Here is a 17,810-nt window from a genome sequence, read left to right as displayed (position 1 = left end):
TCTCTGGGAGAGGCATCACACCTCAAATGTTCAACACAAACAAAATTGTGCCAGAACTATGTTCCACTTTGATAACTTACAGATCATCATTAAGGAAAGATAAAATGCAAAATGATCATCATCATCAATCACACAGGACTTCTATCATCCTGAATTATCTACTTTGTCTTTCACCATATATGTATAATCTAGGGATTAGTGTATAAATCAACAGTAAGAAGGGAAATAACCAACAACTTTCACTATATATCAAGGGATCAGTGTATAAATCACCAACAGTAAGTAGGGAAATAACCAACAACTTTGGAAGTGATGATTTAAATGAAGAAAAACTCCTACATAAACTACAGTGCTGTCTCTATCTTTAGCATGAATCTACTTATCACATGCCTTCCCCTTCATCATGCAAAAAAGAACTTACTTGAGCAATGTATAGTATGGCCCGAGCAGCTCTCATGCGTTGTGAGCGGTTACATAACTCCAGGTGATCAGCCAAGCGAATTATTAGAGTTCTGTGGCTGGTATCTGAGGCCGACTGCCACAAGGGGACAACACCAAGTTCCCCACATACTTCTTCCCAAGCCTAAAATACACATATATACAATATATAACTAAGAAGTCTTACTTTCCATAGATAATCTATTATACACACTAAAAGAAGAGAGAGAAAACAAAAGAGTTATATCTCTATGAAGTGTAATATCTATTCCTATACCAAAAGCAAAGCAACAAGTGCATAATCTTACACAAAATTTTTTCATCCTAAATACCTTAACATCTACAACTATTGAAGAACCAAAAGCAACAGTCAAACTACTTAATGAAGAATTCTGCTATTTGGATATCCTGTGAGTGTAGTGCACAGGTAATCACACTAAGAAATAAACCTGCATAAATGTATCACAGTTGCCTAAGTAATCTAGATTTTCTTTTTAAATCTGATCAAGTAATTTTGCACATAATCCCAAAATCTCATATTACAGTAAAAGCTGCAGATCAGCACACCACTGATATCTGTATATATTATATCAACGTTGTACAGTATTATGTTCTCACAGCAATTCCTGATGAGCTTGAGCACCAATACTAATCCATTTCTGTAATTCTAATACACCCATCCCCCACTCAACAAAAGTGAATATGTTCCAGAAATCTTAGGTTGTTATGCAAAATTATGGTATTTCAACATTTTTCCTGGTTAAATCTGCAGTCCATCAAATGACACTGACAGAGCTACATTTGAATTAGGGGCAATAGTACAGAGAAGCAGTGTGGTACAACTATTACAAAAGTAACAAAATCCTTCAAGATATGTTAACGGTAAGGTAAAAGATCTGTCTACTTTAACACCAAAGATGTCAAATCCACCCAAGGAAAAGGGACCAATATCTTGGAAGTCCCTCCTAGCCATAGGAATGGTAGGGGTTGGTCTCTTGGGCTTTATGTTGTACATCATGTCAGAGAAAGAATTAGCCCAGAGAGAAAGGAAAAGAATACTCGGGAAAGCTAGTATTGGTGGAAAATTTTATTTCATTGACCATAATGAGCATCCTAGAAAGAGTGAAGATTTCCTAGGTCAGTGGGTTTTACTTTACTTTAGATTCACGCATTGTCCAGATGTCTATCCTCATGAACTTGAGAAGATGGCTGCTGTGGTTGATGCAGTACATGGAATGGAAAACACACATAACATTCCGCCCTTGTTCATCACAGTGGATCCACACAGAGATCATGAAAAGGCCACATGGAATATTTGAAGGAGTTCCATCCTAAAATTTTGGGTCTGACAGGATCAGATGAATAGATTGCAGAAGCTTGTTGAGTGTACATAGTTTACTTTAAAGCTGGTCCTGGAGATGACGAAGATGATCATATTGTGGATCATACCATCATTATTAACTTAATATATGCTGATGGAGAATTTGTGGATTACTATGGCCAGAAGAAGACTGCAAACCAAATAATTACTAGTATTGCTGTCAATATGAAGAAGTATGATGATATGAAGAAAAAAGACATTCTACCTTGGCTACTGTAATCTACAAAGGTAGAGCAGTAGGATTGTTTTTCTTTTTGTTCTTTCAAGAAATGTCCTAACTTTTCTACTAAGGCTTGCAGAAACTACAGCAATATATTAAAAATTTTCATGCATTTTTTCCCAGTAGGAGACTCTGCAAACACTGCACTAAAGTTGCCCTCTGCCAGTGGCCTGTTAAGGATGAGGCACTAAAGGCTAAGAAGCGGCACCGGAGTTCACTAGCTATGCAGACACTAATGCTGCGGCCACCCCCTGAGGGAGTTCCAGAAGGGAACAGGTGTCAGAGATATATATAGATAGATATATGACATCCACCTTCAAGCATAACCACAGTACCGAAAAAAAATCTACCAGCCTTACTTGAAATACATTCAGCCCTAATCAATTCACTCATTACACCAGTCCATCTTTCTTTTAGATTTAGCTCCTCTCCACTATACGTTCAACAATTCCACAATACATCTACATGACTCAAAGAACAAAAGCATTATTTCCCCCCAAAATCCCCCAACAGTGCCCAATACACTCTAACAAAAACTGCCATGCTATGTGAACATCATACAGTAAATGAATATAAGTATGAATGATTTACCTTGACAGGTATAGATATAATGAAGAAATAGCATTCTTGAAATCTAAGTTACTCTTTCATGTTGTACATTTATAATTCAATCATAAAAAGCCAAATAAGGTAACACCCATTATCTGTGGATGAAAAGCGAACCACTTCTGTCTGGGTAATGGTGCTTTCTGTCACACTTAAATCTTCAAAATGACAATGTTTGTAAATCTACTTCCAGGGAATTCCCAGTGACCTATGAAGCTGAAATCTGAGGTTAGTTAGTTACACAACCTAAGAATCTCTTTCCTTAGGCTTCTGCACTTTCTAGGCTGTGCTCCACATGAGAGCAGGGTAAGGTGGGCTTCTTTTGGGAAGGAAACTCTCGAGCAAGCTGTATTCCTGTTGCTAATAACAATGATACAACCTCATCCGAGGTGACTTCTTGCCTGCAGTGTTATCACTTGAAGGCACAGTCCAGGAACACCAAAACCTGATGTGAGGGCATTAGTGAAAAGTTCTAAAATACTCTAAAAATTCAGCTCCCTTGATCAAACTGTTTCATAACCAAAACTAAAACAAAGGAACCCATTTCTTTGGTAAACCCGTGGCCCAACAATTGAAACTTGACAATGGGCATTAATGTTAAGTTCCAGTGTGCTTTAAACAATGCAGCTTAAAGACTCTTCACCTAGCTAGAAAGAAGCAAGTGGCCAAATAACACCAGATATATATACTGTAATAATCTACCTCCACTAACTACCTGCAATTATAACCTTTTACATTACAAGATTTTCTTTTCTTTTCTACAAACAAATGGTCCTCAGAAGGAATCTAATTAGCTTTTACAATCATGAAGACTGTTCCTCTAAATGCGAAGCAATATTTGCTTAATTCTAATGTCCTACAAAGTGATATTTACATTAAAAAATAATACTGAATTCTACACAGCAAAACAAACAACCATGCACCGACACACCTTCAGGTTAAGTTGGAACTCTGGGCCTTCTGTGTATGAGTAAAATTCTGCTATCTCATTCTCAGGCGAGTCAGCATCATCATAGTTGAATTCAATATCTGGGCAGTCGGCCATACTGCTCTGTGGAAAAGGAGAAAGGCTCAGTGTCTGTTTATATAATTTTTTCACTAGTGAAGTATTTAATCATAATTCTTGCTATTTATACGAACACACAGACACACGAAACTGGGCTAAAATTCTTTTGCAAAACATTTGGGAGTTGCTTTTGTGCTCTGCTGATGAAAGAAAGAAAATGAAGTGCCATGGTGAAGATTCTCCTTGCAAAATCTTAATTTCGCTCAAAAATCAAAATCCCCCACTTTTCCTTTCTCAAATTCAGTTTTCCTTGCCTCACATAAATATATTATGAGAGTACTTTAAGATAGTTTATGTAGCACAGGTTTAGTTCAGGGAATCTCAAAATAGACTAAAAATGAATGTGAAAAAGCACACAGTTTGGTCTCAAACCATGCTACAGTGATTGAAGTACTTATAGCCTGAGGCATTTCATATGAACATTCGTTATGTTTATAGACATATTTTCTGTGTTTAATGGACTTAGTTTCTGTGTCTGAGCAGATATATGAATAGAGATGTGATTATGAAAATATCTATTTTGACTGTAAAATGAAAATTCAAGAGCTTAAAAGAGAATGGAAACCCATATTCACATCAACACAATGACCACAGGCTTAGGATGTGATTTACATAAAAACAAGAGTTAAAAATAACAACATATGCAAAACCAAAGGTAACATTTATGATTATGGGTAAAGTGTTGTAACTAGGGAAAGAAATGTGATGTCTTTAGATACTAGTGTTGACATGTAAAGGAATGGTTACATCTTGTGAAATGTTCATACCTCTGTTACTGGATTATCAAATTACCATACACTCAAATTAAAAAATTAACAAAGGAAGCCTGAGCTTGGAAGATGAAAAATAAGGGATTAAAGAAATCAAGCTCACAAAACAACTTAACCAATGTTAGGTAATACTGTAGTCTCCTTGACTGAAAAGCTATATGAGAAAACTGAGAAACCTAATCTAGCCATGATGAAAATCTGTTTTTATTAAATGAAAATTTAAACACAAAACAATCTTATCTTATTTGCAAAGATGAAGGTCCACAACTATTCCCAGAAATGAGTAAAATCTCTCCCCAGATTCTGCTGTGCTCATACTAGGGTAAAAGTCGTCATGTTGTCCTCCATCTAACCGATGTTTCTGTGATGCTGATATCATCCAGAAAGGTAGCTTTTGTCAGAAGTCTGAAAAAAGATTTTTCCATACAAAATAAGCCAGATTAGATTAGGATGGAATGGGACAGGATAGATTAGATTAGGTTAGGTTGTTAAGTCAAGTAATTTTTGTTACAAAGAATGCAATAATCAACCTAACATAAACTAACCTAATCTAGCTTACCGTACATGGAAAACTTAAATTCCTTTTTACACACTTCTGAATAAAAACGTGTGGGATCCTCAATCACTGCAATAACTTTTTCTTATAGGATAAGTTCATTAATCAACAAATAAGGTGACACAAAAACATTTACTACTGTAGTGTACTAATCTATCAGCTCAGCTTCAGGTGTGCTGTAATGTATTACACTCTACTCCATAAAAATGTCAGATTTTAGTTCATTTGATAAAAATTAATTACAATCAAGTAACAGTGTATCTTATTAGCATGGATTAACATACTGATTTATGGTAATATGAATCAGATAAAATATCATGTGCCTCAGTTAGTCATATAAATTCCAACATTTGCACTTCCCTTCACCCCATAAATTGTGGAAGACTTTGAAGACTCAAGAAAATGTCAGGTTTAATACAGTACAGTGAAAAATTTTGTAAATATGACAACCTGACCATAAGATACACAAGCCATGTCACACACTGTGGCTCAATTTCTCCTCTCTATTTAACACAGTGGAATTAAAATGGTTTTGTAACAGACAAACATTTCTGTATTGAAAAATGCAAAAGCTTCTGAATTATTTGAAAACACCCAGTGCTTATCATATACAGCAACGACAGGCAATAGTATACAGTACAGTAGTTCAAACACTTAATGCAATGATTTTATTTTTTGTCTGAAACAGAGAAGGAAGAAACAAATCACCACAACTAAAAAATTCATGCTCACAACATTAAAGAATCCAACAGAAGTTGAATTTGCCACACACTACAGTCAGTAATAACCAAATAATGACATAAACATGAAAAATCCTTAACCTATCCACCATGGTGGTTCATATATGTCACAATACAGTATCATATTTTCTTCTGTGGCTAGGGCATATATTATCATTATTCCTGAACTACTGCCTGTCTATCAAAGAGAAATATATGGCCGTTTGTGCTTGTGGTCTCGTCCCTTTTCTGTTACCAAAACCTAAAGCCTAAATCTTCCTACACAATATTCAGTCTAGGCAAACAATGTTTATAAGAAAATCTGTGCCCTCTCATTTTGTAAAAATATGTGAAGCTCTGATTCTCTTGCAAAACAATAGATATCATTGGGGAAAACTATTTGCAATCACACTTCTTTGTGATACAAATACTTTTAAAAAACACCCCACACTTCACTTCATATGCCTGATTGTACATCTGGTACACTTCATACTCCTATTAGAGGATCAGTTTAACTTAAAAGGCACATTACTTACATATGCAGTTTCTCATCATGTCAAGATGCATATCATTTCATTTATATAATTGTGCTCTAGCTAAATCTAATAACAAAATTATGGATACATTTTTCAGAATATAAGTAAATCTCTTACATACAGTATGTGCAATGGATACTGGGACTGCTGCTGGAAGTGGGTTAAAGAACAACATATGAATGATCCTATTGGACTTCAATTTATATGCAAAAAACATCAGAGACACAAAACAATAAAAGAGGTCTCTTTACTACCTTGGGCTGGACAGAGTCTTATCCTTCATTGAAAATGCCTTCACAGATTTATCAAGATTATGTCTGAAATAATTCATCTGTAAAAGAAAAATCTTATACTGTATTAAGTTGGCACCAGGAACATAATTACTTTTTTAAATTACTTACCTGACTTATGGTATATAAAGCTAAAGCAACACAGAAGTCCCTAACCAAACATCATCAACCCTAACTTACAGTAACATAAAAGGAAACTGATAAAAAAATTACAAAAGTCCAGTTTAGCTCCAAATCTCTATAAGCACGCATACCGAGTGATTTTGTTCTACCATGTTAATGCTACGTTCATATAATAAAATTCAAGTTGTGAAGAGTGTTTTGCAAAGTTGTGTCATTAACTAATATCATACAAGGCAAGTGTAGACTATGTATATTTAAGAAAAATGGGGTTAATGTAAAAGTATGTGCAATAAAAACATAAAAAATTAAAAACCTTTGAAAACCTCCCCTAATACCCAAAATGTAGAGCAGAAATATACAAACATTAAATTGGTCTGTCATTCTATCTGGCAATTGTTTCCAGATATTTGGTGGTATCCGTCTGATGCTCAATCATGGCTGTTAGGTAAGGTTTCTGTTCGTTCAGTAGATTTTCCACACATGCACTACATACTTTTACATCAAATGACTATGTATATTCCCTAATCATACATAACCCTCACTACCATCATCCTACTGAATATCATTTCATTAAATACAATAATAGTTATCTTACTGACATTGAATATCATGCTATGAAAATGTCAATTTATTCTCTGAACACTATGCTAACATGCAGAACAAAATTACTCAATATTCAAAGCTACTAGCAATGCAGTGATAAACTGGACATTTACCAAAGTATTAGCACTGCAAACTTATATAAAAAGTCAGAATTTAACTACTTTGTGAAACAAATGACAGCCAGAATGTTAACACCTATGAAAAGAACCAATATGTGGTAGATGGAAAGAGTTGCATATGTTAATGTTAAATACTTTCTGAGTAAAGAAGAATAATTCCCTAAAAAATTTTTAATATCAGGTTAGAGGCACATCTACGTTAGAATAGATTATAAGTTGGGGCAAGTTAAGCCAGGCTAGGCTAGCTATACTATGTTATGTTAGGTCTTTCCAATCTACATTTCTTATCTTACAAATCAAATCTACCCCTTGCTTTAAAGACATTTCCACTTTATGAGAAACTACAAAATCTTTTGCAAATTATAAATATTGCCAGTCTATACACTACAGTTCAAGCACTGCACAAGTCCTCATAATACAAACACCACCACAAAAGAATCAGAAAAAAAAAACATAAAATTTATACCTATGGACCTCTGAGGCCTGAAGAACCTCCATGAGAACCAGGAATTCATTAAGTTTATGTCCTACATATTACACGATGAAAAAAAATACAAAGTTAATCACTTGTATGAACTGCAGTACTTCAATAAATAGATTCATCCCTATCATACACTTTTACCCGCAACCTTTTAAACATACCAAATCTACACGTTAATCCTTCAAAATCATTACAAATTATGGATAATATAATGCATGCTCTAAGGCAGACCTCGACCTTCAATCGCCTTACAGTTTTATGTGATATAAAATCAACTTATTTTGAAAATATCACTGATATCGGCAACGCCTTACTGAGGCAAGGCTGTGCAACAGCAATCCATTATACTAGATATCTAATCTTAGAAACAGGTTTCTTACTCCTACAGGAAAACGAATATAAAGTAAACTGTTCAAATACTATAAAGGGTTAGAAATATCAACTGTCAAACTGTAAACACGACCCTGCCTCGCCCATTGCTAATCAATATCCCACTAAGCTGGATCATCTAACTCTAATTCTACCCCTCATTTCCCTTAACTACAGGAGTACATATATCTTAAATTGCGAATGAAAGCGTCACTCACATCAGAGTCCTGTCGCTGCCTAGTGAATATCTCTCTCAGCTTCGGCAATCCTCTCTTGCCGTCGCCATTATTCTCCATAGTGTTGATGGACAACCAGGAGGCCGCACTGACGCCTCGTTCCCAGGCATATGAGTACATGGCAACTCGTAGTCCTATAAATGCTCAACAGATGGCAGGAGGTATGTCCGAAGACCTTTCCATGCCTCCCGCAATAAATTATTCCAAGCTTTAGTAAGACTCAAAACACAACCGGTTTTGGTTTCGTCAAAATGCAATCGGGACTTGCTCCCATAAAGGATTAGGTTAGGTTTCATTATGCACGAGCATCCCGATCGCGCTGCTCAGACCCTTTTTTTTTTTACGGAGCAGTCCAGCGTGAGCAGCGCATGACACTCACCACCTCTATATAAATTCTCCATTTATAGAATGATGATATATCTATTGCTATGTATTGAGGGGAGAAACGAAGGTAAAGAACAAACTTCTCCAGTATTGTCCAAAGACAAATTTTGCACTTCATATGTTTTATATCTTTTATCCTTTATGTGTTTTATATCTTTAGCTGATGCTTGATTGTTAACAGCCATTAATTCCATTGACATAAACATGACAGAACTACAACAAACTCCCGGTCTGCTATGGGAGAACAACTAAACGCCTAAAAGTCTACGGACTAACCATACTTTTTTCGACAAGAATTAAAAATATATGTACATTCACAAATTATCATTTCACAAAGAAACTTTACAGATTTGCCGAATCTTATATTCTAGTATAAATATTCTACAGAACTAACAACTCACGTTTCAGAGGAAAAATCCATTTTCGGTAAATACAGATAAGAACTTACTCAAAATTCACTGAAACGCTTTAAAGTACTTTCACATAATATCAGACCTTGTTATTTGTCACCTTTAGCCATTACTGTTCTTCAGCTTGTCTCTATTTTCATCAGCCAAAATTACTTCACTAATAGACTGGCTTTGTAATGAATAGACAATAATCATTAGAACTATTAGAACTGTCGCACAGAGAAGAAAAATAAAAAAAAAATCGTTATCCTTGTATCTAAGAATGATCTTTTACGCCAGTGTTAATCAGACTCCCACCCGTCCAGAAGGTACGAGTAAAAAGGCAGACACCTGAAAATGCAGTGGGAAGAAAGCCTAGGTTCTGGAGCCTATCAACCAACACCCGAGGGAAAGTTCGCGTATACCTGCTCGAGAAGAGGAAACAGCCGCCATTCCTGTTACCGGTGACTATTGCGCACAGTAGATGTATCTTTCCTTTCTCCCGTAGTACCGTAAGTCCTCAATTTGGTGAATCTAACAAACGAAACACAAATATTGTCATGTAATTCTCGCATTTAAGGAATTAATGTCAGGTGCACTCGTGTGTTCGTTGTAGATTTTGTTCGCTCATTTGTAGTAGTACGCTAGCTTGATTGATCGCTAGTAAAGTGCTACAGATTGACTTGTCATGATCATGACCAAGTTGTAAACAATAAATACCTTAGTGTTAACACAAGGCGCAGATAATGAAGACACCTCAGCTGACCACGAATGACACAAACGACAGATTTGATGTCCATCAGGTGTCATACCAGGGTAGATATGAGGAAGTGAAGGAAAAGATTCTTGGTGATAATCGTCTCGTCACTGCCACTGACGATGTAAGTAGGGATTGTAAGCAAAATTGGTAGTTTATAGAGTGGCACTTTTGACAACACCGCCAACATATGTGTTTGAATATTTATAGCTTAATTTTATGAAAAGTCTTCTGCTGTCACTCAAACACTATCAAGATGAAACTTATCCTAGTCACCTTTGGTATGAATGATCCTTATGTGTATTAGTTTTCAATTCCTCTTGTTACTAAAAACTGGTCAATTCTTTGATATTAACTTTTAGTCATTATGAAAGACTTTTGATTTTATATTTAGTTCAGTTTTATTTTTGTACTCTCCCCATTATGCCTTCTGTCATTTTGAATGGATTATATTTTTATACATTTTACACTTTATGCTCTGTGAAATATATATGTATACTGTATTTGTATCTTTCCAAATAATTCTTAATCCTGGTATGTAACTAATTACTGTATGCATATTAAAACAGTTTATCACACAGTCATATTTTCATTTTGGACTTGAAAAACAAAATACTAACAGTTCACTCACATAAGTGCAAAATTGCTGAAAGTACTGACCTGAAACAAACAATACTAAGTGAAAAAGTACCAAGGATCAAAAGAATTATAGTATCATTTTAACCCTGTTTCACTTGAAATTGAATGAGACTGGTATGAACATATTTCTTAGTTAATAGAAGTGATTTTGACGTGCTACATAATTAGGTGGTTTTTTAATCCTCCAATGATGAATGTGATAGGAGGGAGGATTAGGAATGTCAGGGAAAAATGTGGTATTTACTTACATAGATGAAACTCTACTTGAAATCAACACAGCTGATAAAATCTCTCCCAGCTTACCATAACAAGCAAGATTTACTAGTCTGTAGTTGAAGTATAAAAGACAATCATATTACTAAATTAACAGAGGACACAACAGGCCCTGCCATCCACCTTCACCAAAGGTGACTTTTCATACACTATGTAACTTCATGCAGGCAGAATACGTTAACACCAATTGGTATAGTAACATAATTATGCATTGCTGAGGTCTGTACACTTGTTAGAAATTTGAACCATAAATTTTGAAAGGATATGGAGTAAAAAAACATTTACTTATATAAAATCTGTTGTAACTACTGCACTACATACATATTGAGATTCCTTTGTATCATTTTCATTTCCTGTCCAATAATTTTATTTCAAACGCCTTCTCACTTGTTAAGCTTAGGAGGAAGCAGGATAGATATGGTGGATTATGTCGGCCTAAGAGGTGCGGTGTTGTATGATTATGAAATATGCAGTAGCATTATGATAAATGAAGATATACTACAAAGCTGTCATGGCCTGTTAGAAAACAGTAGAAGAAATTTTGTAAAATGTTAAATGAACCTATGGTTAAGAGATATTTCACAAGGCTCTCATGGTCTTTTGGGAAACAGTAGTTTTTGAAGACTTTTGAAATGTTTAACGAGACTGGTCGAGATTTTTAACAAGGCTTTCATTTTCATAGTCAGTTGGGAAACATTAATTAAAATTAAAGAAAACAAATCTGATTGTGGATGAACCAACCAAGAGTCTGACTAAGTAATTATGCAGTAATTTTAAGGTAAAACAATGCTTATAATTGTAAACATCCTGCATTACTGTGTATAATGATAATTGCTTGGATGCACAAGCACTGTTGTTTTTGATCATTTACATTTTTCAGAGTGGGCGACAACCTTTACATTGGGCAGCATGTGGGGGACACGAGGAACTTGCCAGCTTTCTCATAGAGCATGGGGCACCAGTTGACAAAGATGATGATGTAAGGCATTCTTGAGATATAATTGCCCTTGGTCAACTAATTTGTTGACATATTCTACCTTTGTACATGACTTTTTCCTTGAATGATATGGCATACTAACATACTTCATTATCCTAAAGTAACTAGATTTTCTAACAGCAGAAGAGCACAGGTGTAGATATTATGAAGTGTAGAGAGAAGTCAACTGTTTGCTTGATGTATACAGCTGCTGTAGATGTGCTGCCAGTGACCCTGAACTAGCCACTATTTTGTCTGAAAAAATGTTACAGCTCCTTGTTTGTAGATGTGTAATTGGTGTAAGTAGTGGAGCTCCACCTTAGCTTTTAAATGAGTACCTACAATGAAATTTTACTGGTGGCAGGGGATACTGCACAAAAGGAGCATGTGTGTTCCCATTTTTCACATTTGTAAGGCTCTCTTTTAAGTTGTTCTTATTTCAAAATATCAAAAGCCATTCTCTTTCCCAAATGATCAACTGGCTTTCTTACATTAGAAACTTGCGTACTTCTGTTTGAAGAGAAATTAAGAGAAATATATTAAAGGTCAAAGAATGGAACTAACACCCTTCTCTTTGCATACTGCATGTGGATGCTAATGATCATACTGAAATAAGTTCCTGTGTTAATGTTTATGTTATTCATATAATCATTGACATATAAAGTTATTCATATAATCATTGACAGTGACTTGATTTTATAAGAACAAGCATTTCTTAGTGGAGGAATTGCACCTAGGCCTAGGATTTGATGGTTATAAGAGTCATATACCAGACTGTGTCACAAGAGGATGAGAGCATATGAACTACCATAAAAAGGATGAAAGAATTTAAACTCTGTAGTCTCTGAAGAAGGTGAGAGATATGAGATAAGATATAACAGAAAATGGAGGGCACAAAGAATAACATTTTGAATATGGAAGTATCTTGGCAAGGGAGATTCATAATGATATTGAGAAGTTCTTGTGAAAATGTATTAAAAGTATCTCATGAAAATACATGAGTCTGGCAAAAAAGAAAAAGGGTAATGTAATGCAGTACCAGGGGAAATAAGAAATATGCAGAGAATGACTACTTAAGAAAAAGATTAGACTCATGGCTAAAGTCATTCCCTTACAATCCACAAAATCATGATCATTTAAAATGAATGCTAGCCAAAAGTAATTATATTATTCAGAAGCTAGATACAGTGAATTCCGTGCTGGAGCCCTGCCTTTACCAATAAGTCTTGTTGAAGGTACTCGTATGTAGTTAGGTACTCTGTGGTGGGGGCAAACACATGCTGAAGCTAAAAGCATCTGCTTCAACTAGTGTATTAATGATACATCAGGGGGATCAGGTTGGAGAATATGTACCAGAGGGAGATTTGTAGTACCTTTAAAAATGACATTATGATCTTTTATCACAGAACCTTTTGTTCACAGTGTGGTTGGTCACCTTTGATGATTGCTGCTTCAGCTGGTAGGGAGCAAGTGGTTAGATTGTTGATTGGTCGTGGAGCCAATGTTAACAGTCAAAACTGTGGTGGCCATTCTGCCCTTCAGTATGCAGCATCCAAGAACCACCATGAGGTTATATAAGTTGCTAAGTTTATATTCATATTCAATTATTCTTGCATGTTGCTTCGTCCTAATGCACATAGCCTTTGTAAACCATTCATAGCTTATCCATATCCAGTAACCATGTGATGTATGGAGATCCAAGAATGTTTTTCCATCATTTGAAGGTACTTTACCATCTCAGCATCATATCCATGCCATATTCTCTTACACAGTATCACCCCTTTTGGTGTTATGAATGAGGTTACTGTTATGCACCAAAGTACTATGAACATCAAGCTACACAAGTAATTTCTCACCATGTGGTGAATGTTAGCTTTATTGTTGATTGTTGGCTGGCCATATATGGCAACCCCAAACAAATTAAGTCACTAGAGCTGCCAGGGGACCTCAGTAACCTGAAAGTGACCATGACAAGCACTTGTGCACTTTTTTAGGCTCTTGTCGAGTCTGTGGTGACCAGTCTTTCCCATGACATCAACTACCAAGTGCCACACCACCACACTTATGTTGGACTGGCCAGTTTGTTTAAAAAAATAATTTTGTCTAAACTTCCTTAACTCTTAATTCATAAGAAAAAATATTTCCCTAGTTTTTCTGCTCTAAATCATATAATTAAAAAAGTTGGTAAATGAGACCTGATGTGTTTTTCTCGTTAGAAATCATTGCTGTTACGATGTATTTCTGTGCCTTTGTGTGTGTGTATATATATATATATATATATATATATATATATATATATATATATGTATATTCCCCCATGGAAAGCTGTGTAGGTATGTATATTTGTGTGTGTGGACGTGTGTATGTACATGTGTATGGGGGGGGTTGGGCCATTTCTTTCGTCTGTTTCCTTGCGCTACCTCGCAAACGCGGGAGACAGCGACAAAGTATAAAAAAAAAAAAAAAAAAATATGTATATATAATTTTTTTTTTCTTTGGTATATTTTGTGCAGTGGGGAAGCTATAAAATTAGTTGCACAATAAGTGTTACCCATAAGGTAGAAATTTTGCTCTCATTCTGTGCTACACATTCTTCGAGCAATTTTGCTCATCCTGTGGTACACATTTCATAGGAATTGTAATGTATTATGTGTATTTCTCTTTCATGAATCAGATTGTGACCATCTTGTTGGACAATTGGGCTGATTTGAATATGCAAGACAAGATGGGAGCAACAGCTTTACATCGTGCATCATCAAAGGGCAATATCCGTTCCATGACTCCAATTTTGCAGTGCAACATGTGTTCCATCAATTTGCAAGACTCGGAGGGAAACTCTCCTCTGTAAGGGCCATATATATATATTATTTTTTATTAAACTTGGTCACTGTTTCCCACGTCAGGAAACAGATGAAGAATGGCCCATCTACTCATATTCACACACACGTCTGTTTTATAAATGTGCATGTTCAGGCCCCGATCGCTCAAAATCTTTTTCACTCCATCCTTCCACCTCCAATTTGGTCTCCACTTCTCCTCGTTCCCTCCACCTCTGACACATATCCTCTTTGTCAATCTTTCCTCACCCATTCTCTCCATGTGACCAAACCACTTCAAAACATCCTCTTCTACCCTCTCAACCACACTCTTTTTATTACCACACATCTCTCTTACCCTTTTATTACTTACTCGATCAAACTGCCTCACACCACATATTGTCCTCAAACATCTCATTTCCAACACATCCACCTTCCTTCGCACAACCCTATCTATAGCCCACATCTCGCAACCATATAACATTGTTGGGACCACTTTTCCTTCAAACATACCCATGGTTCCATCCGCTGCCTAATCCACTCCCAGATATCTAAAACACTTCACTTCCTCCAGTTTTTCTCCATTCCAACTTACCTCCCAATTGACTTGTCCCTCAACCCTACTGTACCTAATGACCTTACTCTTATTCACATTTACTCACAGCTTTCTTCTTTCACACACTTTACCATACTCAGTCACCAGCTTCTGCAGTTTCTCACCCAAATCAGCCACCAGCACTGTATCATCAGCGAACAACAACTGATTCACTTCCTAAGCCCTCTCATCCACAAGACTGCATACTTGCCCCTCTCTCCAAAACTCTTGCATTCACCTCCCTAACAACCCCATCCATAAACAAATTAAACAACCATGGAGACATCACATGGTTGCATAAAAATTTTCAGTATTCAAAGGCAATATATCTCATGGGAGAATGCACATACATCCTTTGCTTAGCAACAGCCTCTTGATTACCCTATAATTAAATATATATCATGGAGAAGTATATAAAAACATTACAATTTTTTTTATAAATGCCTCTCATATATATTTAATACTTATTCTTGCACCTTATTTGCATAAGAGAGTTCCTCATTGTGAGACTTCCTGTGTCTTGGGCAGCTGTGTAAACATTGTTTGGTTATTGATATTATACTGGATGTGTGAAAATATTAAGGAGTAGGAAAAATGTACATGATACTATAAATGCAGATACTTTATCAAATAGATAAGAATGTGAAGAGGTAAGAATTGAAATGTACTCTGGATATTATATATTGCTCTTGTTAAGCTTTGTATTGCTACTTTCAAATTCATACCTTAATGTGTCTCAGTTTATACCAACTATCATGACTAATTAGCCTCTACTGTATGCATTTTTGTATTGATATAAAGTACAATTGCCAAATGAGAATGGAAGAATGCTAGGGTACTGATTTCTTGTAGCATTCACTGTGAAGATTAAATAGAGATTTTTATATTAATTACAATGATGATGGCTTAGTCACCTGCACAATATATTGTATACTAAAAGTAATTCTATTCGTTGACAGACATCTTGCTTGTGAAGAGGAGCGTATTGAAGCTGTGCGATTACTTTTGGAACATGGTGCCAGTACAGAAATAGTGAACAAGGCAGGAAGGTCCCCAATGCAAATGACATCTTGCCTATCTATTCGACGTCTTACACGTATGAATGAAATGTGACAGATCTAAGTGTACATATGTGTAATATCTTTAATGCTCTAACAGTGTTGGAAACTACTTTCATATTACTCAGTAGATAGGAAGAGACCGTAAAGATTGTGTCAACTGCAAGTTAAATCATTGTTTATACTTTATCTTCAAAACCAAGTCATAACATCACATTGTATCTTGTTGAATTAATCTTTTTTGTTTATACTTTATCTTCAAAACCAAGTCATAACATCACATTGTATCTTGTTGTATTAATCTTTGTGATGTAAGTCTTTGATAGCTTAGTAGCTAATATGATGGCTAAAACATCAGAATTTTGATATTTCATTGTAAAGAATGTTTTAAAATTAAACCATTGTGATAGAAAGAAAATAAAGTTTTACACTAGTTGGCCATGATCACCTATAGAAGCACTTCTGTGGTGGATGTAATAGTTTAAACAGCTAAAGATGGAGAGGTCACCAAGAAATTTTGGGGTGGTTCTGTTTCTAAAGATAATGGTACAAAAGGATGGGTATCAGCAGAGTTTAAAAAGTCAGATAATTTTCCAGACTTTAAAACAGAATTAAACAAAAAAAGAACTAGTGTGGCAAGAGTTAACAAGGGCAGATCCCACACCTTTCTGTGTTATTCAAATATTTGCTCTTAGTCAAATCCTCTGATAAATTTTAAGATAATATATATTTTTTTTATCATACTTAGTTGCTGTCTTCCGTGTTAGCAAGGTAACGCAAGGAAACAGACGAAAGAAATGGCCCAACCCACCCCCATACACGTATATACATAGACACCCACACACACACATATACATATATACAGGTGTATATATCCATACTTGCTGCCTTCATCCAATCCCATTGCCACCCCGTCTTGCATGAAATGGCACCCCCCTCCCCCCGCATGTGCATGAGGTAGCCCTAGGAAAAGACAACAAAGGCCACATTTGTTCACACTCAGTCTCTAGCTATCATGTGTAATGCACTGAAACCACAGCTCCCTTTCTACATCCATGCCCCTCAAAACTTTCCATGGTTTACCCCAGATGCTTCACATGCCCTGGTTCAATCCATTGACAGCATGCCTTTCACCCTCCTGTATGTTCAGGCCCAGAGCACTCAAAATCTTTTTCATTCCATCCTTCCACCTCCAATTAGGTCTCCTACTTCTCATTCCCTCCACCTCTGACACATATATACTCTTTGTCAATCTTTCCTCACTCATTCTCTCCATGTGACAAAACCATTTCAATACACCTGCTCTCTCCACCACACTTTTTTTTACTACCACACATATCTCTTACCCTTTCATTACTTACTCGATCAAACCACCTCACACACACTTCCTACCTCATATAAAATATGAGG

The 17,810-nt window shown here is 35.8% G+C and overlaps 2 protein-coding genes and 1 pseudogene across 6 annotated transcripts in view; 2 read left to right on the top strand and 1 right to left on the bottom strand.

Annotated features, from left to right (window-relative positions):
• Strip (striatin interacting protein) overlaps positions 1-8,648 on the bottom strand; it is a 39,544-nt gene extending 30,896 nt beyond the window's left edge. For 4 of the 5 annotated variants that reach the window (XM_071696247.1, XM_071696249.1, XM_071696248.1 and 1 more), the window contains exons 1-3: positions 8,496-8,648; positions 3,577-3,696; positions 422-583 (exon numbers count right to left, since the gene is read on the bottom strand). In XM_071696247.1, coding sequence (XP_071552348.1) covers positions 422-583; positions 3,577-3,696; positions 8,496-8,633 — 420 coding nt within the window. In that variant the 5' untranslated portion in view covers positions 8,634-8,648. Of the gene's footprint in view, positions 1-421; positions 584-3,576; positions 3,697-4,799; positions 4,887-8,495 lie in introns of all 5 variants that reach the window. The other variant, XM_071696251.1, reaches the window with a different exon arrangement.
• LOC139767189 (protein SCO1 homolog, mitochondrial pseudogene) lies at positions 611-2,038 on the top strand (annotated as a pseudogene).
• A 1,289-nt stretch (positions 8,649-9,937) lies between the features above and the next one.
• LOC139767293 (uncharacterized) lies at positions 9,938-16,833 on the top strand. The gene is made up of 5 exons (XM_071696492.1): positions 9,938-10,167; positions 11,836-11,934; positions 13,354-13,500; positions 14,606-14,775; positions 16,302-16,833. Exons 1-5 carry the CDS (start codon positions 10,033-10,035, stop codon positions 16,453-16,455), a joined length of 705 nt encoding a protein of 234 aa, XP_071552593.1. The 5' UTR covers positions 9,938-10,032; the 3' UTR covers positions 16,456-16,833.
• Positions 16,834-17,810: the final 977 nt, after the last annotated feature.

Source organism: Panulirus ornatus, chromosome 59, assembly GCF_036320965.1.
Source record: "Panulirus ornatus isolate Po-2019 chromosome 59, ASM3632096v1, whole genome shotgun sequence".
Taxonomy (NCBI): Eukaryota; Metazoa; Arthropoda; class Malacostraca; order Decapoda; family Palinuridae; genus Panulirus; species Panulirus ornatus.
This window is presented reverse-complemented; position numbering and strand designations above follow the sequence as displayed.